At 35.2% G+C, this 21,234-nt stretch overlaps 1 protein-coding gene across 1 annotated transcript in view; it reads right to left on the bottom strand.

The window, feature by feature from the left end:
- Positions 1–1,498: 1,498 nt before the first annotated feature.
- Positions 1,499–21,234, bottom strand: part of MRPS9 (mitochondrial ribosomal protein S9) — a 34,864-nt gene continuing 15,128 nt past the window's right edge. Inside the window, exons 3-11 of the mRNA XM_075524876.1 lie at positions 20,586–20,648; positions 20,463–20,493; positions 18,069–18,148; positions 11,659–11,741; positions 8,920–8,995; positions 6,066–6,234; positions 4,158–4,266; positions 3,105–3,274; positions 1,499–1,702 (exon numbers count right to left, since the gene is read on the bottom strand). Coding sequence (XP_075380991.1) covers positions 1,611–1,702; positions 3,105–3,274; positions 4,158–4,266; positions 6,066–6,234; positions 8,920–8,995; positions 11,659–11,741; positions 18,069–18,148; positions 20,463–20,493; positions 20,586–20,648 — 873 coding nt within the window. The 3' untranslated portion in view covers positions 1,499–1,610. The remainder of the gene's footprint in view (positions 1,703–3,104; positions 3,275–4,157; positions 4,267–6,065; positions 6,235–8,919; positions 8,996–11,658; positions 11,742–18,068; positions 18,149–20,462; positions 20,494–20,585; positions 20,649–21,234) is intronic.

The raw sequence follows: 21,234 nt of genomic DNA, 5'->3' as shown, positions 1-21,234 counted from the left end.
CTCTTATCCTATGGCTTGTTATTTGGGAGAAGAGACCGACACCCACCTCGCTACAACCTCCTTTCAGGTAGTTGTAGAGTCACATATTTTGATTGAGACTAACTACCTTGGGCAAGAAATCTTGCCCAAGTTTACTAAGTATTCTTATAAAAAAAAGCGTTAAAGAAGCACATAGTGGCTTTGGTGAGTAAGGAATCAAAAGCACATCAGTCAAGGATGCATACCCAGTTTCTGACCTTCTCTGTTTTACTCAGTTCAAGAGGTCTATTTACTTGCTGCCCCCTCTTGAATGGTAGTCAGGAAAATAATGACCCATACAGATCACTCATAGTTGTTTATCACCTGCAGTGACCCGCTAGCAGCTTTTGTTACCTCTGATGTGTAATATTTTTTTGTACACTCTACAGCAAATAAGAAGCAGAGCAGGTACTCTAGCACTTAGAAAATCTGGCTGGGGAGGAAGAATTCCAAGTACTGAAATTTTTAAATTAAAAGAAAGTTGGAAGGTTCCCTGTTGTTAAAACTACTGAGTTGATTTTTCTTCCTCATTCATCTCATCAGGAGAAAGCTTATACTCTTTTTTGCTGTAGCCCAGTTCCTACGGGAAAGATGAAGGATATGCTCTTCCTTGGAAGCTCTATATAATTGACCTCTGTCCCAGGAAGGAAGCTGGCAATAAACCAAAATCTTGCGCTTTTGGGTGAGTGCTGTAACCACTGATCTATTTTGAAAGGCTACAATTATAGACAGGAGGTGGGCAGCACTGCCATCACCTCCTGCTTCTGATTTTAAAAAATAAAAAAGTTATGACTGTATTTGGCAAAGAGTCCAATGCTATCTTTGTGCATTAACCATATTCGGAACACGCCTCCTTGATCAGGCCCCTTGAGATTTAAGGGGTGGAGAAGAGTATTCTAAAAGATTAACTTCAGCCTAATCCCTCCAGCTCTTTCTGCATTTGGGGGAAGAAGAGAAAAACTGACTCCTCCAGAGGGTGATTCAGAGCACCTAAATTTAGGCACTTGCTCTGAATCACTCCCTACTTAACCTAGGGAGGCATCCTGGGGATAACAGATTCCATAGGCAAAGGCTATCCTCTATGACTGTTCCTCTCTTAACATCCCCTCAATTGTCAGTACTATTCTCACTAGTTTCTCAACTCCACCATGGCTTAGGTGGGAAGTTGTCACTTATCCTCCGATACCCATGAGGCAAAAAGGGAGGCATGTCAAAGTTGTCCAAATACCTGTTTAGGAGCTACCTAATTCCAGAATTTAGACAGTCAAGTCACTAAACAAATAGACTCATTTTTAAAAGTTATAATCCACCAACAGTTTCATAAATCGTTATTGACTTCAGTGGAGCTAAGATGCAAAGCTGGCACTCAAGCTACTGTTTTAGATTTAGCATTCTGGCAAATCACATCACAATTTTCCATAATTTTAAATAAATTTAAAGAAAGTTGGTTGTTGCTTTTTAAACAGAGAAAACATAGTAGTTATAATAGAAAAAGTCTTTATTACTAAATATATTTATACAATAGTTTTAAATCATAATTCAGTGTGTTTTGAAATTCTGGTAGCATTCTGTCATTCTTTAAATACTCAGACTTATCGCTTTTTCCAGGTGAATTTCCGTCTGGCTCCCTCTTGACCAGGCTTTTTTCGTTCCTTCACACGTGGGTCATATGTTAGTAGTCCAGCTACAAAACACAGAAAAGCACCCATTTGTTTACTGTTATTAGTTAATATTACAGATATACTACATGTCGGGGATTCAAGGCAGCCAATAACTTTGCGTATGAATTGTAACATCTAGAAAGATAAGAGTTCAGTATAAAACACTTGAAAGGAATTTCATCAGATCCTCTAACATTTTTAACTTTTCTTTAGTAACTGAACTTTCTTCACATTTTACTTTACGAACCACTACAGAAATCCCACATTGTTTTATATCTATGTTGCTTAATCCTTTAGAGCAGTGGTCTCAAACTTTTTTTTAAATTGTGCACTCCTATCAGTATAATATTTTTGAGCATGCACCCCCAATATATGTGTATTTATTCGTTTATAAATTATACATGCTACTGAAATTCTAAGATTTTCTTCCTGACCCCCAGTGGATCATCTTGCACAACACTGGGGTGCACACACCCCACTTTAGAGACCATTGCTTTAAAGTACACTTAGTGTTTCCAAAGTATATTTGACAATGTCCAAAACCTGTTCAGAATTATGCTGATCTCATTACATATAACCAACTCGTTACAATGTCAGTTTACAGGGGTATTCCTAGCAAGTCATACTTGTCAGTACTGAAAAACTATAATCAAAGAAACTTGTTGCAAAGAAGACTAGCATGAAGACAGCTTTACTTCCTCGGATGGCAGTAGAGTGAAAAAAAATCACAGCTGTTGTGCCAGTAATACACACGGGTATTCCCCCTACTAGTCCAGAAAGAACATTGTTAAAAGCTCACTGTTCATAATTCTGTATCTGCTGAAACAGTTATGGCATCTAACCACTGAGAAGCATCAAATACTGCAGCTATCCAAATAAGTTCTATCTTATCCTAGGTAACTTGCAAACTCTAAATAAAGCAAGAGAGGAAAGAAGCTCCTTCAGTCTGGCTAGTTGCATGTAATATGTTTATGCTCATTACCACCCCTTCAAAGCTAACCCTCTAGTGTTTAAGTTCGAGATAAAACTTTTTAAAACATGAACAAGAGGTGACTAACCAAGTAAAACAAAATACAATCTTAGTACCTTACAGCTCACTAACGCCTCGTCCAGATTTATTTGTTAGTGAATATACATTCATGTTTTGTGATTCTATGTTGAAGCAATGTAAGCTGGTTAATAGACCTAAGAGAGGTCATGAACAGATGGAAAAATGCTCAAGAAGTCATCCAAAATGCACACAAAGGATGCTAGGAAACAAGTGAAAACAATTTATAAATAAATGCAGATCCCTTTCATATAATATAGCAGGTTTCACTGGGATTATTTACTCAAATTTGTACTATCTGATCTTTAATGATCCTTGTATTAATTCCGTTAATTACCAGAAACACATTAAGAAACTGAAATAATTTCAAATCCTACCTTGCCTCATGAATTCCACCTCCTTTTCTGTCACGAAACTCCTTAAGGCTTTTGCAGATGCTAAACGTATTGCTCCAGCCTGTGCAGATCTTCCTCCACCAGAGACTGTGCAAACCATATCATGTTTTCCAACTCTGTCAAGAAACTGGAAAGGGAACAACAACTGTTCTCTAAAAATAAAAAATAATAATCACAATAATAAAAATTAAATATATACATGTATATAAAGATACATGCTACGTACATTTCTTATCATAGTATATACAAAACCAGTTAACTTTCAGGCAGAGATCCAGAAAGGCATTCATATCTCTCATTTCCTACTGCTATCAACTAAATAAATGGGAAATTAGCAGCTAGGAGCATATTCAAACTGCCAATGGTAAGTATTTTAAGTTCAGTTTTACAATTACTTTTGTTTAACTAATTATCTATAGATGCCAAGATCCGTCAGCTCTGGATATTCAAACTGATCACTCTCTCACTCTATTCTTGAGCTCAGAAACCACAATATAAAATAAAAGTTACATAAGGGATAGAAACCTTCTTATGTCACCCTTATGAGAAGTCTCCTCTATATCAGACTCTGCACATCCTCCAAAATCTGAAGCTTTACATGACGTGTCTCACCTTGTTTGCTTCCACTATGTTACTGTATGCCAGAGTAATTACACGTGCATACAATTTGCAAATCTCTCAGAAAACACTTAAAGACACTGGTTATTATTTACTTATTTTTAAAATAAGCTGCAAGCCCTTTCTAAGTGGACCAAAATTTGAACTATCCAAAGAGTTTGTGCTCTTGGTTTTTGCATCCCTTCAGAAAGGGAGAGACAAGAAACACAGAGCAAGGCTTACCTACCAGTTCTTATACCACTGACTCCTGAAAACTAGGAGGAAAAGCAAGATCAATTTTCATAAAACAGATAGTTATGCAGAAACAAGAACATAGCATCAACTCTGTGGAACAGCACCAAAATATAATTGTATGGCATGACTTTTGGTGCAGTAATTTAAGTACAGTAAGAATACAGCATTTCATAGTGCTCTCACCTGTCTTGCAGCACTGGGAAGTAATGTAAAACATCTATTCCGTTCACTGTAATTTTTCCAGTCCCATTGTCATAAACTACTGCAGTAGCTCTTGCGGTTTTTCTTGTACCTTAAAGGAATTAAAACCAATCTGTTATGAGGCTTCAATATTCTACAGAACTTCAAGTGCCCAAGAAGTTATGAAAGTGTTGAGATTTGCTTACAGTACCAGCTGTTTCTTTTTGGAGGCTGAGGCAATAAAAAAAAATTAAGAGAAGGAAATAAACACAAACAATGAACAACTAGCTTTCAATATATTTTAAATCAATATCTATTGGGGGGAGAAGTGTGTGTTGGGAGGAGGTAGAGGTAACACTCTACCTCCCGTAACTTCAGTGTATCAGGACACTTTCTTGACCTGGTGATGTCACGGTATATGAAAATAAACAGTTTGTTGAACACCTATGTTTACCATAAGTACAATTTCTACTAATGTTAAAATACTTTACAAAATCATACAAAGGTACAGAAGTTTAAGAATATTCACACGGAAAAGGTTAACACTGTATTTATACTGGTATAAGCAATGCCTATGCATCATTTAGTACGGTTTCCTCAGAAATTACTACCTAAAGTTAGTTCTAAGTGCATTAGCTTCAAGTTAAACCATGACAAACTCTGCTAAAGCCTAAGATCAATCTTCTGTAGCACAAAGGAAGCAATCATTCTGATAAAGGAATTATGAAACAAATTAGACATTTTTCTTAATTTAGGGGGGTGATGGGACACAAACAAGACTGTTCTTGAACTTACAAAATCTGATGGCTTTTCTTAAATAACATGGGTTGCATGTTTATCAGACTTCAGTAACTACTGTTCTGAAGACACTATTGAAAACAAGCGTGGATTAATCCCAGTTTGGCGCTCTCACATCTCCTTGTTGTCACATCATCTTGAAGCCAACCCAGCTAGAACAGAGCTCTCTAGCCATTTTGCCCCTCAAATTCTCTGAGACCTTTGGTTCTTACTATCAACTGCTGCCTGCTGCTTAAGAATACACGTCATCTCTAAGATTCTTCTTAAATGTACAGCATAGATATAAAGTGTACGTGTGTGCATATGCTTTGTCCAGAAAGCCGTCACACTTCCGTATCCATGTTGTTGCTACATTATTTTTTCTAGGCAATCACTCATCATATGTCATATCATTCTCCCACTATGTGTCCCTCCACTGAAAATGTAACCAGCCTGTGTTTAGAAGATACAGAGACCTTCATGGCTTTTCTCTAACGTCCCCTCTGACTCAGTACCAATGATTGATTCCCAACTCTGTCCCATAATGCTATCTGTGGTTCGTCCACTTGTTTAAAAAATTTAGGAATTCCCTCTTTGCATTTGCCTAGGCTGTTTGTAAATATCCAAACACCTTGCTTATCTATTCTTTGCATCTTCAAAATTCTCCTTTGCTGGACTGCCTACAAAAGTCATGATAAAGGTTACTTAGTGGTCTAAGCATGCCACTTTTATACTAAGCAACAACACTGGTACATCCATGGAATTCCCCATATTTGCTTGTGCTCCCCCAGTCCCCAGCCCTTTATGTTCAACAGTCAACTCTTGCCAGCAATGAAAGTCCTTTTGTATCCTACAACATGTAGCACAACAGGGTCCTCTCTACAGAGGTACTACTGTATAGAAATACAGATAAAAAACTAACAGTTGATAGACTCTGTGCCAAAAACTTCCACTTTGTTAGCAGGCCATGTCATAACTTAGTATGCCATAACATAATTAATTATACATGCAATATACACATAAGCATATAAAATGAATTAGTGACACATTCAGCAGTGTTGTACAAACTATAAAGAAAGTAGTGTGAAGAGCAAAAAAATTCTGCATCATTACCAACCAACTTGAAATTATTACCTTCACCGGTGCTGAAGGCCACTCCTTGCTCATCATACTTCAAGGGCTCAATAACCACCTTTTGTAACTGTGCAGGAACTTCTCTGGAAAACTTTTGTATATACTTCTCCGCGATGTCACAACATGGCAACGTCACCAATTTTTGTAAGAGCTGAATAAATCTTGAATACTGTAGACAACAAGACTTCATTAAAGGATGCAAGTGTAATTGCATTTGCTAAAACTTTCTATTTTTATATAATTGATCTTTCCTACTTCACTTTTATTGATGATTTCTGACAAGATGACACTTTTGCACCTACATGCTGATTTAAGAACAGCATGCAGATGCATCATTTTCTGTGTGACTAAAGATACCTAGTTCTTTCTTCAGGCAACAATGAAACTTTAATTCAAAGCATAACCAACCCCTTTGTAATACAGGATTATTGTATTAGAATGAAGTTCATCTCACTTTTTAAAAGAAAACATTGAGGGGGGTCTTCATTCTTTTATTATTGTTTTATTAAAATGGCAAAAGGAAACAATTTTCACCTCATTTTCAGTAAGTCAGCATGTTCATTGACTTGGAAATAATTTTATTTCACTAAACTGAACCTCTTAAATGATTATATTTCATAATATATACAGGAAATACCTATCTATCTATCTTTGGCTGTTCAAGCTGAGTTACTTTAATGTTTATGATTTCCTTTAAAACCGAACAATCAAGCTATTTAAAAATTCAAGAGATACTTGACTTAAAGGGCAACCTCTTGAAATAAATTATCCTTTGCTACTGTGTGGTTCTCCTTCCCCCTTACACCCCCCTCCAAAGTTCTTCAACATGTGATTAAAGAGTAAACACCACTGTGTTAACCCATTCACAGGGTGCTAAAAGCTGGGATGTCCTGTTATGAAGTGTTACTGGCAGGAGCACTAGACAGCTGGTCACTGGATATAAGGGTATGCTATCATCTAAAATGGATTTTTGATATAGATATCATAACCTTATTTTTGAAGTTTTCTTTACTTACAAGCTGTTATTAAAAGTACTTTTTCTTCTCTTTGCTACCAGTCGTCTGCACAAAATTCATTTTTTTCTTGTAACCTAGCAATAGCCCCTGGAACTCTTGACATCACCTAGAAAGCAACTTCTGTCTAACAATACGATACAGACGCGTGGTAAAGAGCAGAAATATAAAAGTAAAAAATTTAAAAATTATAGAGGCTACAGATGAAGAAAGCTTCCAACAGTTTTCACTTGCAGAGTGCAAAGGAAAAAAAAATATCAATAGCTCTGATTTTGTTTAATAATGCAAACACCACAGAAAATTTTGCTGCAATGTCAAAATATAAGAATTTGAGCAGGTAAGACTGGTAGCTCATAGCAAGACATTTCAAATACATTTAAACAATGTTTGCTCCTATAGACTGAGGCTTTGTGGAGGCCAGTATGTAAAAGGTTTTGGGGTCTGGTTGGTTTCTTGGGTTTGTTGGGTTTTTTTTGTTTTTGGTTTGTGGTTTTTTTTTTTTCGTTTACTGCAGTCTACTTTTACAGATGTAGAATGTACAAAAACCAAGCAGTGAAGAACACCAAACTGTTTGGTTGTACAACTAGACCAGTTCCTGGCACTCTGAAAGGAAAAACAGCCATTCCAAATGCAGGAGCTACTGAAGACACTGAAGTCACAACTGCTTCTATGGTGAGCAAGATAGAGAAAATCTCCTGGATATACCAGGATGGAGAATTTACAACAGTGATTACGGACCACAATCTGCTCGAGACCTTTTCACATCTCCCACAGACAAGGAAACCATCACATGTTACTGTTCTGGATGACCAGCGAGCAAAGGCACATTTGCTGCTGCTATGCTATTTTTGCAATGACGGCGTCCACAGGACAGAAGAGATTGAAGAACACTGTTTCTAGGTGAGAAAATACCTGGGATGCTCAGACAAATAGTGTTATATTCTCTGGTACTATCACATTCAAGCTTAAACTTCCAAAAGAAAACTGAAGCTGGCCACACAGACTGAACCTGCTGTTACAAAATCTAATGCTATTTAGGGGACTGTAGGAAAAAGCTCTGAGTGAGGAAATAAGTGTATTCTTATTCCCAGAGATACATGTAAAGAAGGACTCCAAATCTAGACGGTGATACAGTTTGCAGATACTGGCAAAACTGCAAACCCGCCTCTCTCCCACCATATTCGTATCAAGGAGAATATAACAAGAGGTATCTGTATCAGACCACAGTAGCCTTGTATCTTGTTTCTGATATTTGATTCTGTAGCCAATCACTAAGAAAAAGGACTCCTTATTTCTGATCAGCCTTCTCTGTGATTTTTCTATCATTATCATGTCCTTCTTAAGATTAAATAATCAGAAATTCTGTGCAGGTTTACCATTACACAAATCCATCGTGTTTCCCACCTTGAACGTTTACCCTTTCTCTACAATAAGCAACAGAGGTTCTAGCCCTGTCCATTCTTCATCTGTAGCTAGAAAAATTGACTATTTACTTCTGTCATGAAGTGTTCCTATAGTCCATTCCTGACTACATAATTAGATGACAAGGAACAAGTGCTCTAGGCCTCACAATGTTACCAGGAGGAAAACTAAACTATGTCAGTAACAATGGAAAGCCCTTAATAGTTCTGTACTGTGCTAGATAAAAAAAGCGAAACAGGTCACTTTCAAGACATGAATGTGACAGTGCTGTGAGCATATATAGACTTTATGAGAAGGAAGAAAATTCTTTTGAAGAGCACCTGCTTCTACATAGCACCTTTTCAGTATCCAAAAATGCACCCAGAGTCCATATTTTTAAGACACAAGCCTCCTTAAGATTAGAAAGATTAATTACTTACATCATCATCTGACAGCTTTTCTAACAACATTTCTTCCAATTCAATCTTAGTCAGCCATCTGCTGCCAGCCAGGTTTCTGTTTAAAATATCACATATATTCTCCCTTTAATTAACCATGCAATTAGAGTTACATCACAAAGGACCACACATACAGTCAGTCTTCGTTCAGAAATACATTTTCCATTACAAATGAATACAGATCACATTCCTATAGTAGACATGAGAAAGCCTATGTTGATTTTAAAAGATCTGTCTTTTGAAAGGGATGGTAACTTCACATATTGAATTAACCACATGAAAATGATGAGTATCAGTTATGCATTATTCATACTACTGAAGTCCAAGATTGAGCTAGAGTAATATTGTAACAGTAAGCGATCTTTCCCACAATTTAGGACTTAGTTTTAAAAGCCTGCTGCTAGGAAAAATTTGGTTTACAAGCAGCAAAGAACAAAATCAAAGGCAGAACATTAAAATCAAATTCTGAAGTAACAGAATTTTGCCTCTGGTCTTTACTTTTCTGATCAATACAAAAAACTCCACTAGCAGTAAGCATAGTCAAAGTACTAATGCAGCAATGACACACTGTATTCTATCTACTGTGTAATCTTGACCTGCTCAGCACAGAAACGGCACTGATGATAGCAAAAGCAGAAATTTCTAAGAAAACAGCCTCATACCGAGATGCTAACACAAAGAAAAAGCAATGCTTGAAATACATCTTTGTGAAAAATGTATAATACAAAGTGACCAACTAAACAGCATGCCACCATAAATATACATGCCAACATTATCAGGTAAATTTAAGGCAAAGCTGTAACTAGTTTCTTACCTCTTCAGGTTTTTTTAGAAACAATCTAATGAATGTTTTCAGCAGCATTAAGGAAGCTGTGATTTAGAAAAACACTCCTTTCTGAAGGTGATTTTAAGTAGTACTTCCTCTTAAGAATGATTTTAATGCCTTTCTGAGTCAGGGCATGAGAAACACTTATTTAGAAACAATGCTGGTTTTTACAGCAATTTTTAAAAGTTTCCAATCCCACTGAAGTCAATGGAATATTTTACATGTGAAAAGCTATAAATTTATAAGTAGTTCAAGATCAGGTCCTAACCCTACAGTTAATATTACAGAATGCGTCCACAACAGATTATTTTCTGGAGGGGGGGGGGGGGGGGGGGGGGGAAGAAACAACACAGTCCTTCCCACCCACCCTCTACCTACACTTCCGAGATAAATTATCCAGCCTAATCTCAGAGGACGTATCATATCCAGTGTGGAAAATAAGTCTCAAAAAATCCTTTAAATTCTCTGAGCTTTTACAAACCTAACAGGGAAAAACCCTTTCAACTCTGACTACCTTTAGGTCATTTTTCACATCAGTAAATCCACTGGCTGAGCTCTGTAAGGAGTCAGGTTATTTTTCAGCTGCATACACCAAGAAACTAAATTCATTTGTTCTCTTGTCTGCTCAGAAGCTAACATGAATCTATGATAAAACATTCTGTGGGTCATAAGACACTATTTATATCATGAAGAAACATGAACTTCTGTTATTTAAGAAATTGAAATAATCTCAGCAAATTAATCCTTTCTCTTCCTAACATAAATAACAAATGGCTGAAATTAAGAAATGACAAACCAACATGATGTGCAACTGGAACAGCACATAAATCTGGCTAGAAAATACACAGCAAGCACAAAGATAAAAACAACTTGGACAGTGAAAAAGTAACTATACAGAAAAGCAGTAAATGCCAAAATCAAAACTTTCTAGATGTATCCATTTCTTTTAAAGACTTGCTTAATATTCTAATATATCATAAAATCCTTGCAAAAAATCTCAAAATAGAAAATTAAGAACACAGCCTAAGAGAAGCAAACAGTTCTTAAAGCATATACCCATTTCAAAGACAATCCTGACTGTATGCACTAAGAAACTAACAACTGCAGCATCTCCCATAGCTTCTTCTGGTTGACATGTATCTTTGCTGTCCAGTGGCTAACTAGCTGAAGAGCTTGCTGTGCATACCAGAGAAGTTAGAGGAAAAAGAAGAGAAACTAAATTCAATTGCTAATAATGGTGATATTTAAACAAATCCAACCAAATAAACTTTTTTAAAATTACTATATTTTTTGATGATTTAGCTGTTCAAAGCTATGAGAAGAAAAATAGTGACCTTAAGGATTTTGATACTCTTCAAGTTAAATATTAGTAAGTAAAAATATTCAAGAACTGTAATTAATGAAAGGCTATTAAAGAGCTTAGCTTTAGGCCTTAGGATTTTTCCAACAGATAAGCAACTTAATTAGTATTTTAAAAGGCCTTGTTTTCTTACAAAGAGTTTTCCTCCTTTTTCAAAAACCTTTAATAAAGAAATAATTAGAAAGCGTCATATACAGAAACAGATATTCTCTACTTATTTTCAAATCACACTTCAGAACTTTTATATAGGAGAGAATATTGAAAAGAGCACAGAGAGATTAAAGAGCAAGAGAAATAGGTGGGATTTCCCTATTTTAGCAGTGAGAAGTGAGGACTCCACGCGTACATGCTACAGGTAAGACTTTGCAACCTGAAATTACCATACAAATATTAGACAAGGAATAGGGAAAAAGTCTGAAAATGTGTTTGTGGAATAAAAGGCAAGTAGGGTCAGGAACTACAAGAAGTGCCAAAATATCATATTGAAGCATTTTAAGAAAACTAGTATCAATACTCATTCTAAGTGGAAGTTTACCGTTTTTCATTCTGAGGAGGAAGGTCTTGAGCTGTCAGTTGGTCTTGATATTTCTGAACATCCAGCAATTTTTCATATGTTTCCTAAAATGTATATGGAAAAAGTATTTAAATGCATTTTTCCATTTAATATTTAAATTTTGTTATTTAGAACACATGTTTACATGGTTTTACTCTCCAAACACTTAAAATGCAGAGGTCAGAAAACAATCAGAGCTCTGACAATTAAAAACAAGATATAGCAAGTTAAATCTAAACCAACAAACATTCAGACAGTATATATAATATTTTCATATGCAGTTCAAAGTAATTAATTTTGAATTCTGCTATTTCTATTCAACAGTGTTTGTTGCCTTCTTACATATGCTTGTAAAAAAAAAGTAATTCTCAACTGTATACAGAAAGGCAACTACATTTGTATAATGGATGTAACTCCAAAACATACCGCACTGTAATTTCATCAGTGCATCCACATTTTAGTTTTGACTTCCTCAAAATACTGACAAGTTTTAAGATTGTAAATAATTTCATTTAGTTAGATTTTTGTACATGTAGAGTGTCAGCTTTATTGATGGTCTGTATCAGTCAGAACTCCCTCTTACCCAGGCCTGTCTATAGGGACACACAAAGTTGTACGTTTACCATAATCAGAATTTCTGTTCTTTTAAATGTTACAGATATATTTACTCTGAATTTTCAGTATTTGTTTTAAACAGTTTTCTCGAAATTCTTAGCTATGCTATTATTTTCAAACAATGCCGTGACAGTGATTTGCACTTCAGAAAAACAAAAAAAAAATTCAAAAAAGTCACACTGAAAATATTACAGAAACACACTTTTAATAAAGTATTTTCAGGGTTTTTTTCAGTTCAGAAACTTTCAGAGTATTTGGTTCTAAAATATAACATCTAATACTCTGAATTACAACAGTGATTCAAATCACAAGTTAAATAGGAGTATTTGGAGAAATCATTATAAATTATATTGAAACAAAACAGGATTGTTGTACTACAGCGAAGTACTTATATGCCAAATAATTTACTTCCATTAACAAGTGAAAATAGAAAGCTTATAATCACTTTCATATACCTTATTAATATAATGAGTTTTAGCAAATACTAGAGAGAAACTACACTGTAAGAATTAGTGGTGACAAGGAACAATGTTGGGGGTTTTTTTTCTTTGTATTACTTACAAAAAACTGTTAAAAGAAGAAATGTGAGAGAGCTCTGTATTGTCAGAAATTAACCAATGAAATACCCATTCTTAACATAATACTGGGATTTGCAACAGGATGCAACAGAATTTCTGCAACAGTTTACATTTAAAAAAAATAAAACACAAAACAAAACCACCTTGCTCAGTTATAAACACCTACTGTTCAAGCTGATTTATCCACTAATACAAAAATACACCTGCACATATACTAAAAATATTTGTACTTAAAGTGTATGAACTACGAACAGATTGTTATCCGAGCTGCACTCAAAGCATTTAAACAGGGACAATTCACTCAAGTCTTTGAGGCGGGTCACTGGTGACATTTTTAACATCACAGTGGAACAGAAGTATTTTTGGAATAACTTCACAGTATAAAATCCTGAAGTACAAAATTGTTCACTTTTCTTTGAGACAGACTAAGAACTCATATATTATAGTGGTATGCCTTTCAGAAATGCTATATTTTTGATAGAGATAACCGTCTCAGGAACTAGGAAAATTTATCAACTTAAAAAAGTCTATTTATATGATGTTTCCTGTGTCTGAAGGTAAAACCGCACAACAAATCCTATTTTCAAATATTTCCAAACCTCACAAATATATCTGTAGGTCTCTAAGATAACAAGATATAGTAGCACTACTTTGGGCAAGATTCATGTCACATCACTCTAATAATCTTAACAGCTCCATTCAGAGCTGACTATTAGGCTGCAAAAATTATTGACCATACATTAAAAGCACAGACGTGGTTTGGGTTAGAGGGCATGAGGTATGCCTGACACCAAGCAATTTTTAAGCATCTGTAGTTAGACATGAAAAAGAATCAGTATGGAAGCTTCTGCTCTGGACTATAGAGGGAGGGAAGAGAAGGGGAAGGAGGGCTGTGGCTGCCCCTCAGCTACCTGGGGAGAGCTTAGTTGGAACAGGCTTAGAGATTCCTGTGAGCTCCGTGACTTTCTGCATTTGGAAGAAGTCAAATCAGGCATGAAGAAGATATTTTGGTGTTAGATGATCAGAAGAGGTACAGGGTTACTAGGTCTTATGAATGTATAAGGAGGTTTTTCACTTTACTGCTAGCCTCTTGGCTTACCTCTTGCCTTCATCACAAGGCACAGAGTGTCACCTTCCTACCTAGCAAAAGCAACCTCCAATCTGCCTCCTCACAAACACCCATCACCTTCACTACACTCTGGTATATACGTTTATGTATTGGAACAGTCAGCAAAAAATACACGAACCAGGAGCTCAACAAACACACAACTATATCACAGTTTTTTAAAAAAGGGCAGGGGGAAGGAATCACAGTTTTTACCTTAGGACAGACTATAGTCAGAATTGCTTCTAAAGAGCAACGGAAGTATTTTCAGGTAACGTGACACAAGTTAAAGGAAGACTTAAGGATTTTGTCATGATATTCAGAAACTACTGATAAACACAGGCAAACAAAATGATACAGGTTGCCACCCATTAGCTTTTAGCCTCAGAAATTCATTTTTACAACAAAGAAACCTTCACAACAGCTGGAACAGTAAGATTTTCCTGAGGACCCTCCCTAGGTATTCCCAAGGAACAGCACCACTCCACAGCCTGTTTAAGTTCTAAGAATATGCACTTCCAAGAATTAAAATGATCTCTTTAAACTGTTCTGGTTAAATTACAGTAATCACGTCCATTCATACAAAGAACCCTTTACACAGGAGATGAAGTCAAATGACATTTAAAAAGTAGTATTTTAAAATACTTCCAAGTGTAAGAGAAACGCTAAATATAATTTCCCGCATATTTCTGGTAATGAAAGTGGACTTGCATCTCTTATGAAATAAAATTTTGGTCTGAAGTACTAAAAAAAATTAATGCATGTATTTAATCTCTGTATAGAGATGAAGTCAACAGACTAAAAGAACCACTCACATGTGAAGTAAACTACGTGGATGAGCCTTTGCAAAATCAGGAATCACATGTAATGCCCAATAATTTATCTGGCAAGTCTTCACTCCTCAACGGCTAAAGAAAGCTTCTGAAGACACACTTGCTTTTTCAAAGCTGGCAGGTGAAGATTTTACTAATCACTTCAGGATTCAATAGTCCAATTCATGAATGTACACATCTGTGTGTCTTGTAAACTCAGCTATTACACAATCAAAATAGCTGATTTTACAAGATTGGCTATGTACTGAAATGCTTCCATTTCTAACAGAGAGATCAAATTTCAGATCTCTACAAGGATGCTCTCTTTTAAAATAAAAAAGTAATATTCTTATTTTACCCTGCATAAAAAATTTAGCGAAGAAATTAGCAAATGGAACCCCAGGAGATATTTTTATGGGAAGAAAAATTTAACATTTTGGTTAAAATATGCTGCAGAGCCCACATTCTACATCATAGTTTGCATTTTTCTTTGCTTCTTCTGTGGTTTTTGACTTCAGCATATACTTTGGAGTTTTTTAGGTTTTGTTTTTTTTAAGAGTTAAAATGCTCTATTACTAGAGCATTTACCTCTGATCTACAACCTGATATTTCTAAAAAAGTACAAGAAGCACAATTACATAAAATTATTATTTTGCTCAACAGAATGGTATGAAGAGACCATTTCGTCTTGTCCTGCACATTACAAAAATATATTACTCTGAAAAACTTTTAAGTTAAGCGATGATCAAATATGCTATCAAACATTTGTGAAATTGTGTTTCATGCAATAAACATTCTTTTGTGTATCAGAAGAAATATAAATTGTCCTTTTCCCTACAGCTAAACTTTATTCAACAGGCAGAACAAAGACAACAATGGAGTAAAAAGAAAACATCCTTTATGAAAGTTCATTTAATATTCAAGTCCTAACAATACATATATTGGCAGTTATAATACATACGAATATACACAGTTTATTTTTAGTAAGTGGATAATATTATTTATTAGCATTAACTAAACAAATAATGCTGTGACCAGTTATATTGCTAGCAACCAAAAAAATTCAAATTCCACATGAGTCTACGTGGTAATTAATGGCATAAAAGTTTAAGCTAAATATTATGTTTATCTGATTTATTAGACTTAATGTAGCAATTTAAAGGACATCCTCAAATGGGATTGATTACTTACACTAGACTGTATTAACATACAACCCTTTTTTTTTCCCCCTAGCCAAATTAATTAGCTTTGAGACTTAAAAATACATTTTCTTAAATACACATTAGTCTAATAAGAGGTTAAAACAGTGTTGGGAATTTCATGCAGCTATTGGCTTTCATTTGGCTGACTTAAAAAAAAAAAAACCCTGTTAAACCTCACTTAACGGATTTAGGTTTATAGAAGCCTATTTAATGAAAATATTCAGAAACAGTCAAAGAACACTCAAGTATCCTGTACTAATGAAAAATGCATTTGTCAAACCGATTTGTTTGAAGGTGGTTGCCACGCTCTTAGAAACAAGATGCACACTATTCTTTTAGAGATTTCCAAGGCAAGCTTGCATACTCTTCCTAACTGCTAGGAAGAGCTAAAAATAAACTTGTGCTCCTTGTAAAATTTGTAATTTCTTCATTATGATGGAATGCAACAAAACATCTTGCCCTTGGGTTGCTCTGTTTCAGCCAAAACAAATGCAAATGGCTTGTCAGATGACAGCTGTTTGATAAGGCTCCTCTACAAGACCTGCATGCTTTACTTTTTTCCGTGAAACTTGGGATGAAAGGCAGAAGGCAGGAAGAGAATTAATGTAGCATACAGTCTAAAGGCAATGCTACAACCGTGATTAAGTAGAAAAGTTAAAAGGCACAGATTTTCCACAGCCTCGCTGCGTGCAACCCATCCGTGTAACAAGTTGACAGGCCTAGCGCGTCAGCTCCATCATCCTCTCCGACAGCTAAAACGCAGCATTGCATCCCTTTTCAGAGAAAATTTGCGTCTGCACCATGAAGCGTTGTACATTATTTCTTAGCACTGCAGGGGGCTCAAGTCCATATGGAACCTTCACAAATATTACCACAGATCAAACCAGCGGCGTTTCGAGGCAGATTTGACATACCTATTTAAATGAACAGCAGGGGTCCTCGGGCTGCCTCAGGCTGTGCAGGAGAAAACCTCTGTGGAAAGCCTATGCTGCAGCTCCATTACTCAGCAAAGACACACTCTACATTTATCATTCATTTCATTTCTGCCAGGGCAAGAAGCTCATTTGCCCAAGGTCAACAACAAAAAAAAAGGGGGAGGGGGGGTGTTTATTCTCCCAAAGAAATAAATGTACCTGACAAGTGGGGATTTTGTCCTTTGGGTACGCAGAACACAAATAAATATCAGATAATTCTAATAAAAACACTACACTCAGAAAAGCTGTGCATCGAATTCCATAACAAGATTTATTTTTTTGACAACAGACTAACCATAGAACTAACTTTTTAAGGCTATCTAATGAGGAAACAAAATCTGACACGACTGTCCAATTAAATATTTCTGCCTACATTATTAATGCTTTTGTCTTCTGTGAGTACACATAAGAAACACGTCCATCTTTCTATAAACTCTCCTAAAGAGGTAGATAATGTTTGCGCCATTGATGGTCATAGATATGAAATGCCTGTTCATAATCCATGTTAAGACCCAGAGTCTAGTGATGTTCTATTAGATACAGCTTTTTTCATAAAGGTAAACAGATGCAGATCCTTTACTCCTGGAACCATACTAATCAGAAAAAGCCTTAAGTTTGCATGAATGGAACAGTCTTAGAAAAATCAATTAAGCAGTTTAAATGCAAATTTTCTTCACACTAAATGTCAGCACAAATAACATTTCCTATAGCTTTGCCCTTCAAGGGAAAAAATCCCCTATATTCTACAATGAATTTTCCTAGAACTAGCCATTTTTGTTGTATATGCATTCTCCACTGCTAACCTTATGCTACTAACCAGATACAGCCTACAAGAAAGCGTTCAGACTATTCAAACCCAGTCTATAGCCAAAACTGTAAAATAAACCAAAAATTAAAGCAAGGACTATTATGTAGCCTGTTCTCTTAAATGTGACATAAAAATGCCCCTAATAATGGACATTTTGACATAAAAACATACTTTGCATTTAGCTTCAGTGGTGATACTACGGCCCACTGTGAAAACACAAGTAAACTCTAGCATCTCTAGAACAACATGTACTTGACTGGGAGCTAACATTATTTATTATAGATTATAACATACTTACATGCATTAATGCATAATATGACTGCTTGCCAGTATAAAAGAGAAAGTGAAATGGTCGGCCATCTTCTCCCCACTGGATTTCTAATAAAAAGCAAGATTAGACAAGAAAGCAATATACACTCACTAAAAAAACCCCTTGTATTAATTGCAGTTCTAAACCTCTTTCATAATACCAATTACCTTTTTAAATATCAGAGAACAAAGACATTTTATGGGTATTCAACCTGTCTGGAAATGTAATGATTTAGACTACCTCGTTAAAAATCAATCTCCATCTGCAATTATAACCAAATATTTAATATAGTATTTCTAAATATCATTTAACATGAGGGAATCCCTCATGTACATCTTCAATAAACTTTCAAAGACTGTATAGTTGGTATTACAGATAGAAGTACCCATTTTAGAACAAGAAGAAGTACAAATGAAGAGACAACCAAAATCTACATGATTGTGAAAGAGGAAAGATTAACAGCTCTGGAAAACAGTGCTATAAACCCAGAGCAAATTTTTTATTAGTATAATAAGTCTAAACTAAACTAAGTATTCATACAATTGTCTTTTGCAGGTAACACAACTGTATTCAGAACTTGGGTGATTTTAGGACTTGTTCATGTTGATATGTTTGGGATATTTAAATACAGAGACCTATGCTATAGTTTACATAATTAGTTCAGTAAGAAAACATACGTTCCATATCATTCAGCACATCCGGTTTATTTTATTCATTAAGAAATATTATTTAAGGACAAATAAATTTCAACTGTGGGGAAAAAAAAAATTAAACTTAAACATAACATGACAAATATCTTTTCCACATAAAGAAAAGCGACAAAAATAAAAACCTGAGAGCTTTTTACAAATTGAACTGTAGAGAAACTCCCAGCCATTTTATCCAGTAAAGTTTCAATGAAGCTACCTATAAGCTACGGACAAAGGCAAGACTCCCAGAACGTGTCTGATAAGCAGGATATGTATTGCATTGGAACATTAAGACATAATACAGCAGAAGTTGAATGGAAAGATTCAAAACTTACTAGAACAGAAAGAATACAGGGAGCTTTTACCCACACATACTACTAATGGAATGTGTGAATTTTCATGTATGCAGCTGTGAAAGCATATTTTATTAAAATTACTGTTTAGGGAACATTCTGAAGTATAAATTTATGTTTTTGTACTTCAAAGTTATCAAAGTCATAATGCATAGACAAGACAAAGCTGCCTTGAGAGATACTTATTGAAAGTGTTATTTTTAGATGTAAATACAAAGATATACATTTTTACTAATTAGTTCTTACACTCCTCAGGACACAGCTAGCATTTCAAAGAATTCTTTAGTCCTGAAAGCATATAGAATAGTAGTTTAGGTCTGCCATAAAACAGACTTTGGATTTTAAAATTGCATAATGATTAACTCTCTCTTATCCTTTTGCTTTCTACTTTTTACTTCACAATACCGTGAAGTTAGAAAATAATGCATGATACCATTTGAAAGCTAAAATTTCAAAATTTCAGATAATTTAGACAGCTTTCTGAAAGACACACAAAGCCCCAAAAACCTTTATCAATTTATTCCAGGAACAGGAAAAGGAAGGAAGGAAAATTATAAGATGTCACTGATAATCAGAAGTGTCCATCTGGGACTTGATAGCTCAGTGAATGTAGAATTTCATATCCATGCTACTAGTTCATACTAAACATGAGTCAAAAGTGGACAACATGTTTTGACATATCTTTTAAATATTTGATGTAAAATTAATTTGCAAAATCAATTAATTTCAGCAAAGCTCTCACTGACCAACATACTGGTATATCGCTGACAACTGGGACTTCATATAGTGTCTCAGGACCAAGACCAAAGACGGTATGGACATAACCTCAATGTTAGGACTTTCAGGTCAAAACTGAGGCATGACTGGGAGAGTTTCCACTCTCCCTATTCTCTCAACTGGCAATTTCAAAGCTGTAATTTCTAAGCTTTTAGAGCAATAAAGTTACCAGGAAAACTTTTAGTTTAAAATAGTATTAATGAATATTTTATGGCTGTGATAGACAGCTCTGACAAAAAGCTACTGAATTCAATTAAAGGTTTTACCGTGACTTCAACAGATTCTGCACATCATCCTACCTATTGTTTATTTTTAAACAATGAAAAACATTTATCTATAGTCAGTTAACAAGATATATGAAAAGACCACTGGTATTCCAGAATCCAGCAGTATTTTTTATCCTAAAAACCAGAATATCAGATCAGGCTTTTACTGAACATGTCTTAGCAGTTATTAGGAACATGCAGAAAAAGGTAAATCTGTTAAAATACGGAATTCTACACATGCAAAAACTCTAATACTTTGAAATAATAATAATTAAAAAAAATTCTATGAACACTTACTCCTCTGCTCTGGAAAAATTTGAGTAGGATGCTGTAAATAAACAAACAAATATCAGCAAAAGGAAAAAGTTACTTAAAATATCGTGCTAGAGGTATTCAGAAATGCAACAAAAAAAATCCTACCTTCATCATGGGCCTGGCTCGTTTGTCAAATAAGCCAGAAGGAAAGAGATAGGCAATAGCTCTCTGAAAACAAAAAAGAGAGATCATATATGTAACATTTTCCACAAACGCATCATCAAAACATTTCTTAAGTACTTTCTTGTAGAGAAAAACAGCATAACTTTTGTACAGTAGGCAACCAAATCGGTAAGAAAGAGTGCTGCATATGCGCTGTGCTGAAAAGAAAAGCAGGTCATTTCCTCAGGAATCCTCAAGGAAAAGTAAAACCTCATTCCGAAGGCTGTACTCTACTCTACAAGAACTAGTGAACTTTCTTCTGCAAAGTTTAGTTTTTATAGTATGCATTTATCATAACTCACCAGAACTTCTCAAGTGCAAAGACCACCTTTATACACAGGGATTTCCCCCTAAAATGTCAAGTTCTGTGACTTCTAGATAAAATCACAACATTTAATTTATCTTTCTGAAAATATCAGTGCTTGTTAACAGTGCCTACTGACAGACCAAGCATGGAAATTTTATTTAAAGCAACGGACAAAGCAAAGTTGCACATATTTAGAATCCCAGTTTCTACAGACATAGTTTCCTCAAGTCTAAAAACAATGTTTGTTGTGGCAGTAGAAGATATTTTACAGAGCCTAAATAAGCA

Source organism: Mycteria americana, chromosome 1 (genome assembly GCF_035582795.1).
Source record: "Mycteria americana isolate JAX WOST 10 ecotype Jacksonville Zoo and Gardens chromosome 1, USCA_MyAme_1.0, whole genome shotgun sequence".
Lineage (NCBI taxonomy): Eukaryota > Metazoa > Chordata > Aves > Ciconiiformes > Ciconiidae > Mycteria > Mycteria americana.
The sequence above is the reverse complement of the archived record's forward strand: the minus strand, read 5'-3'. Positions and strand labels throughout refer to the sequence as shown.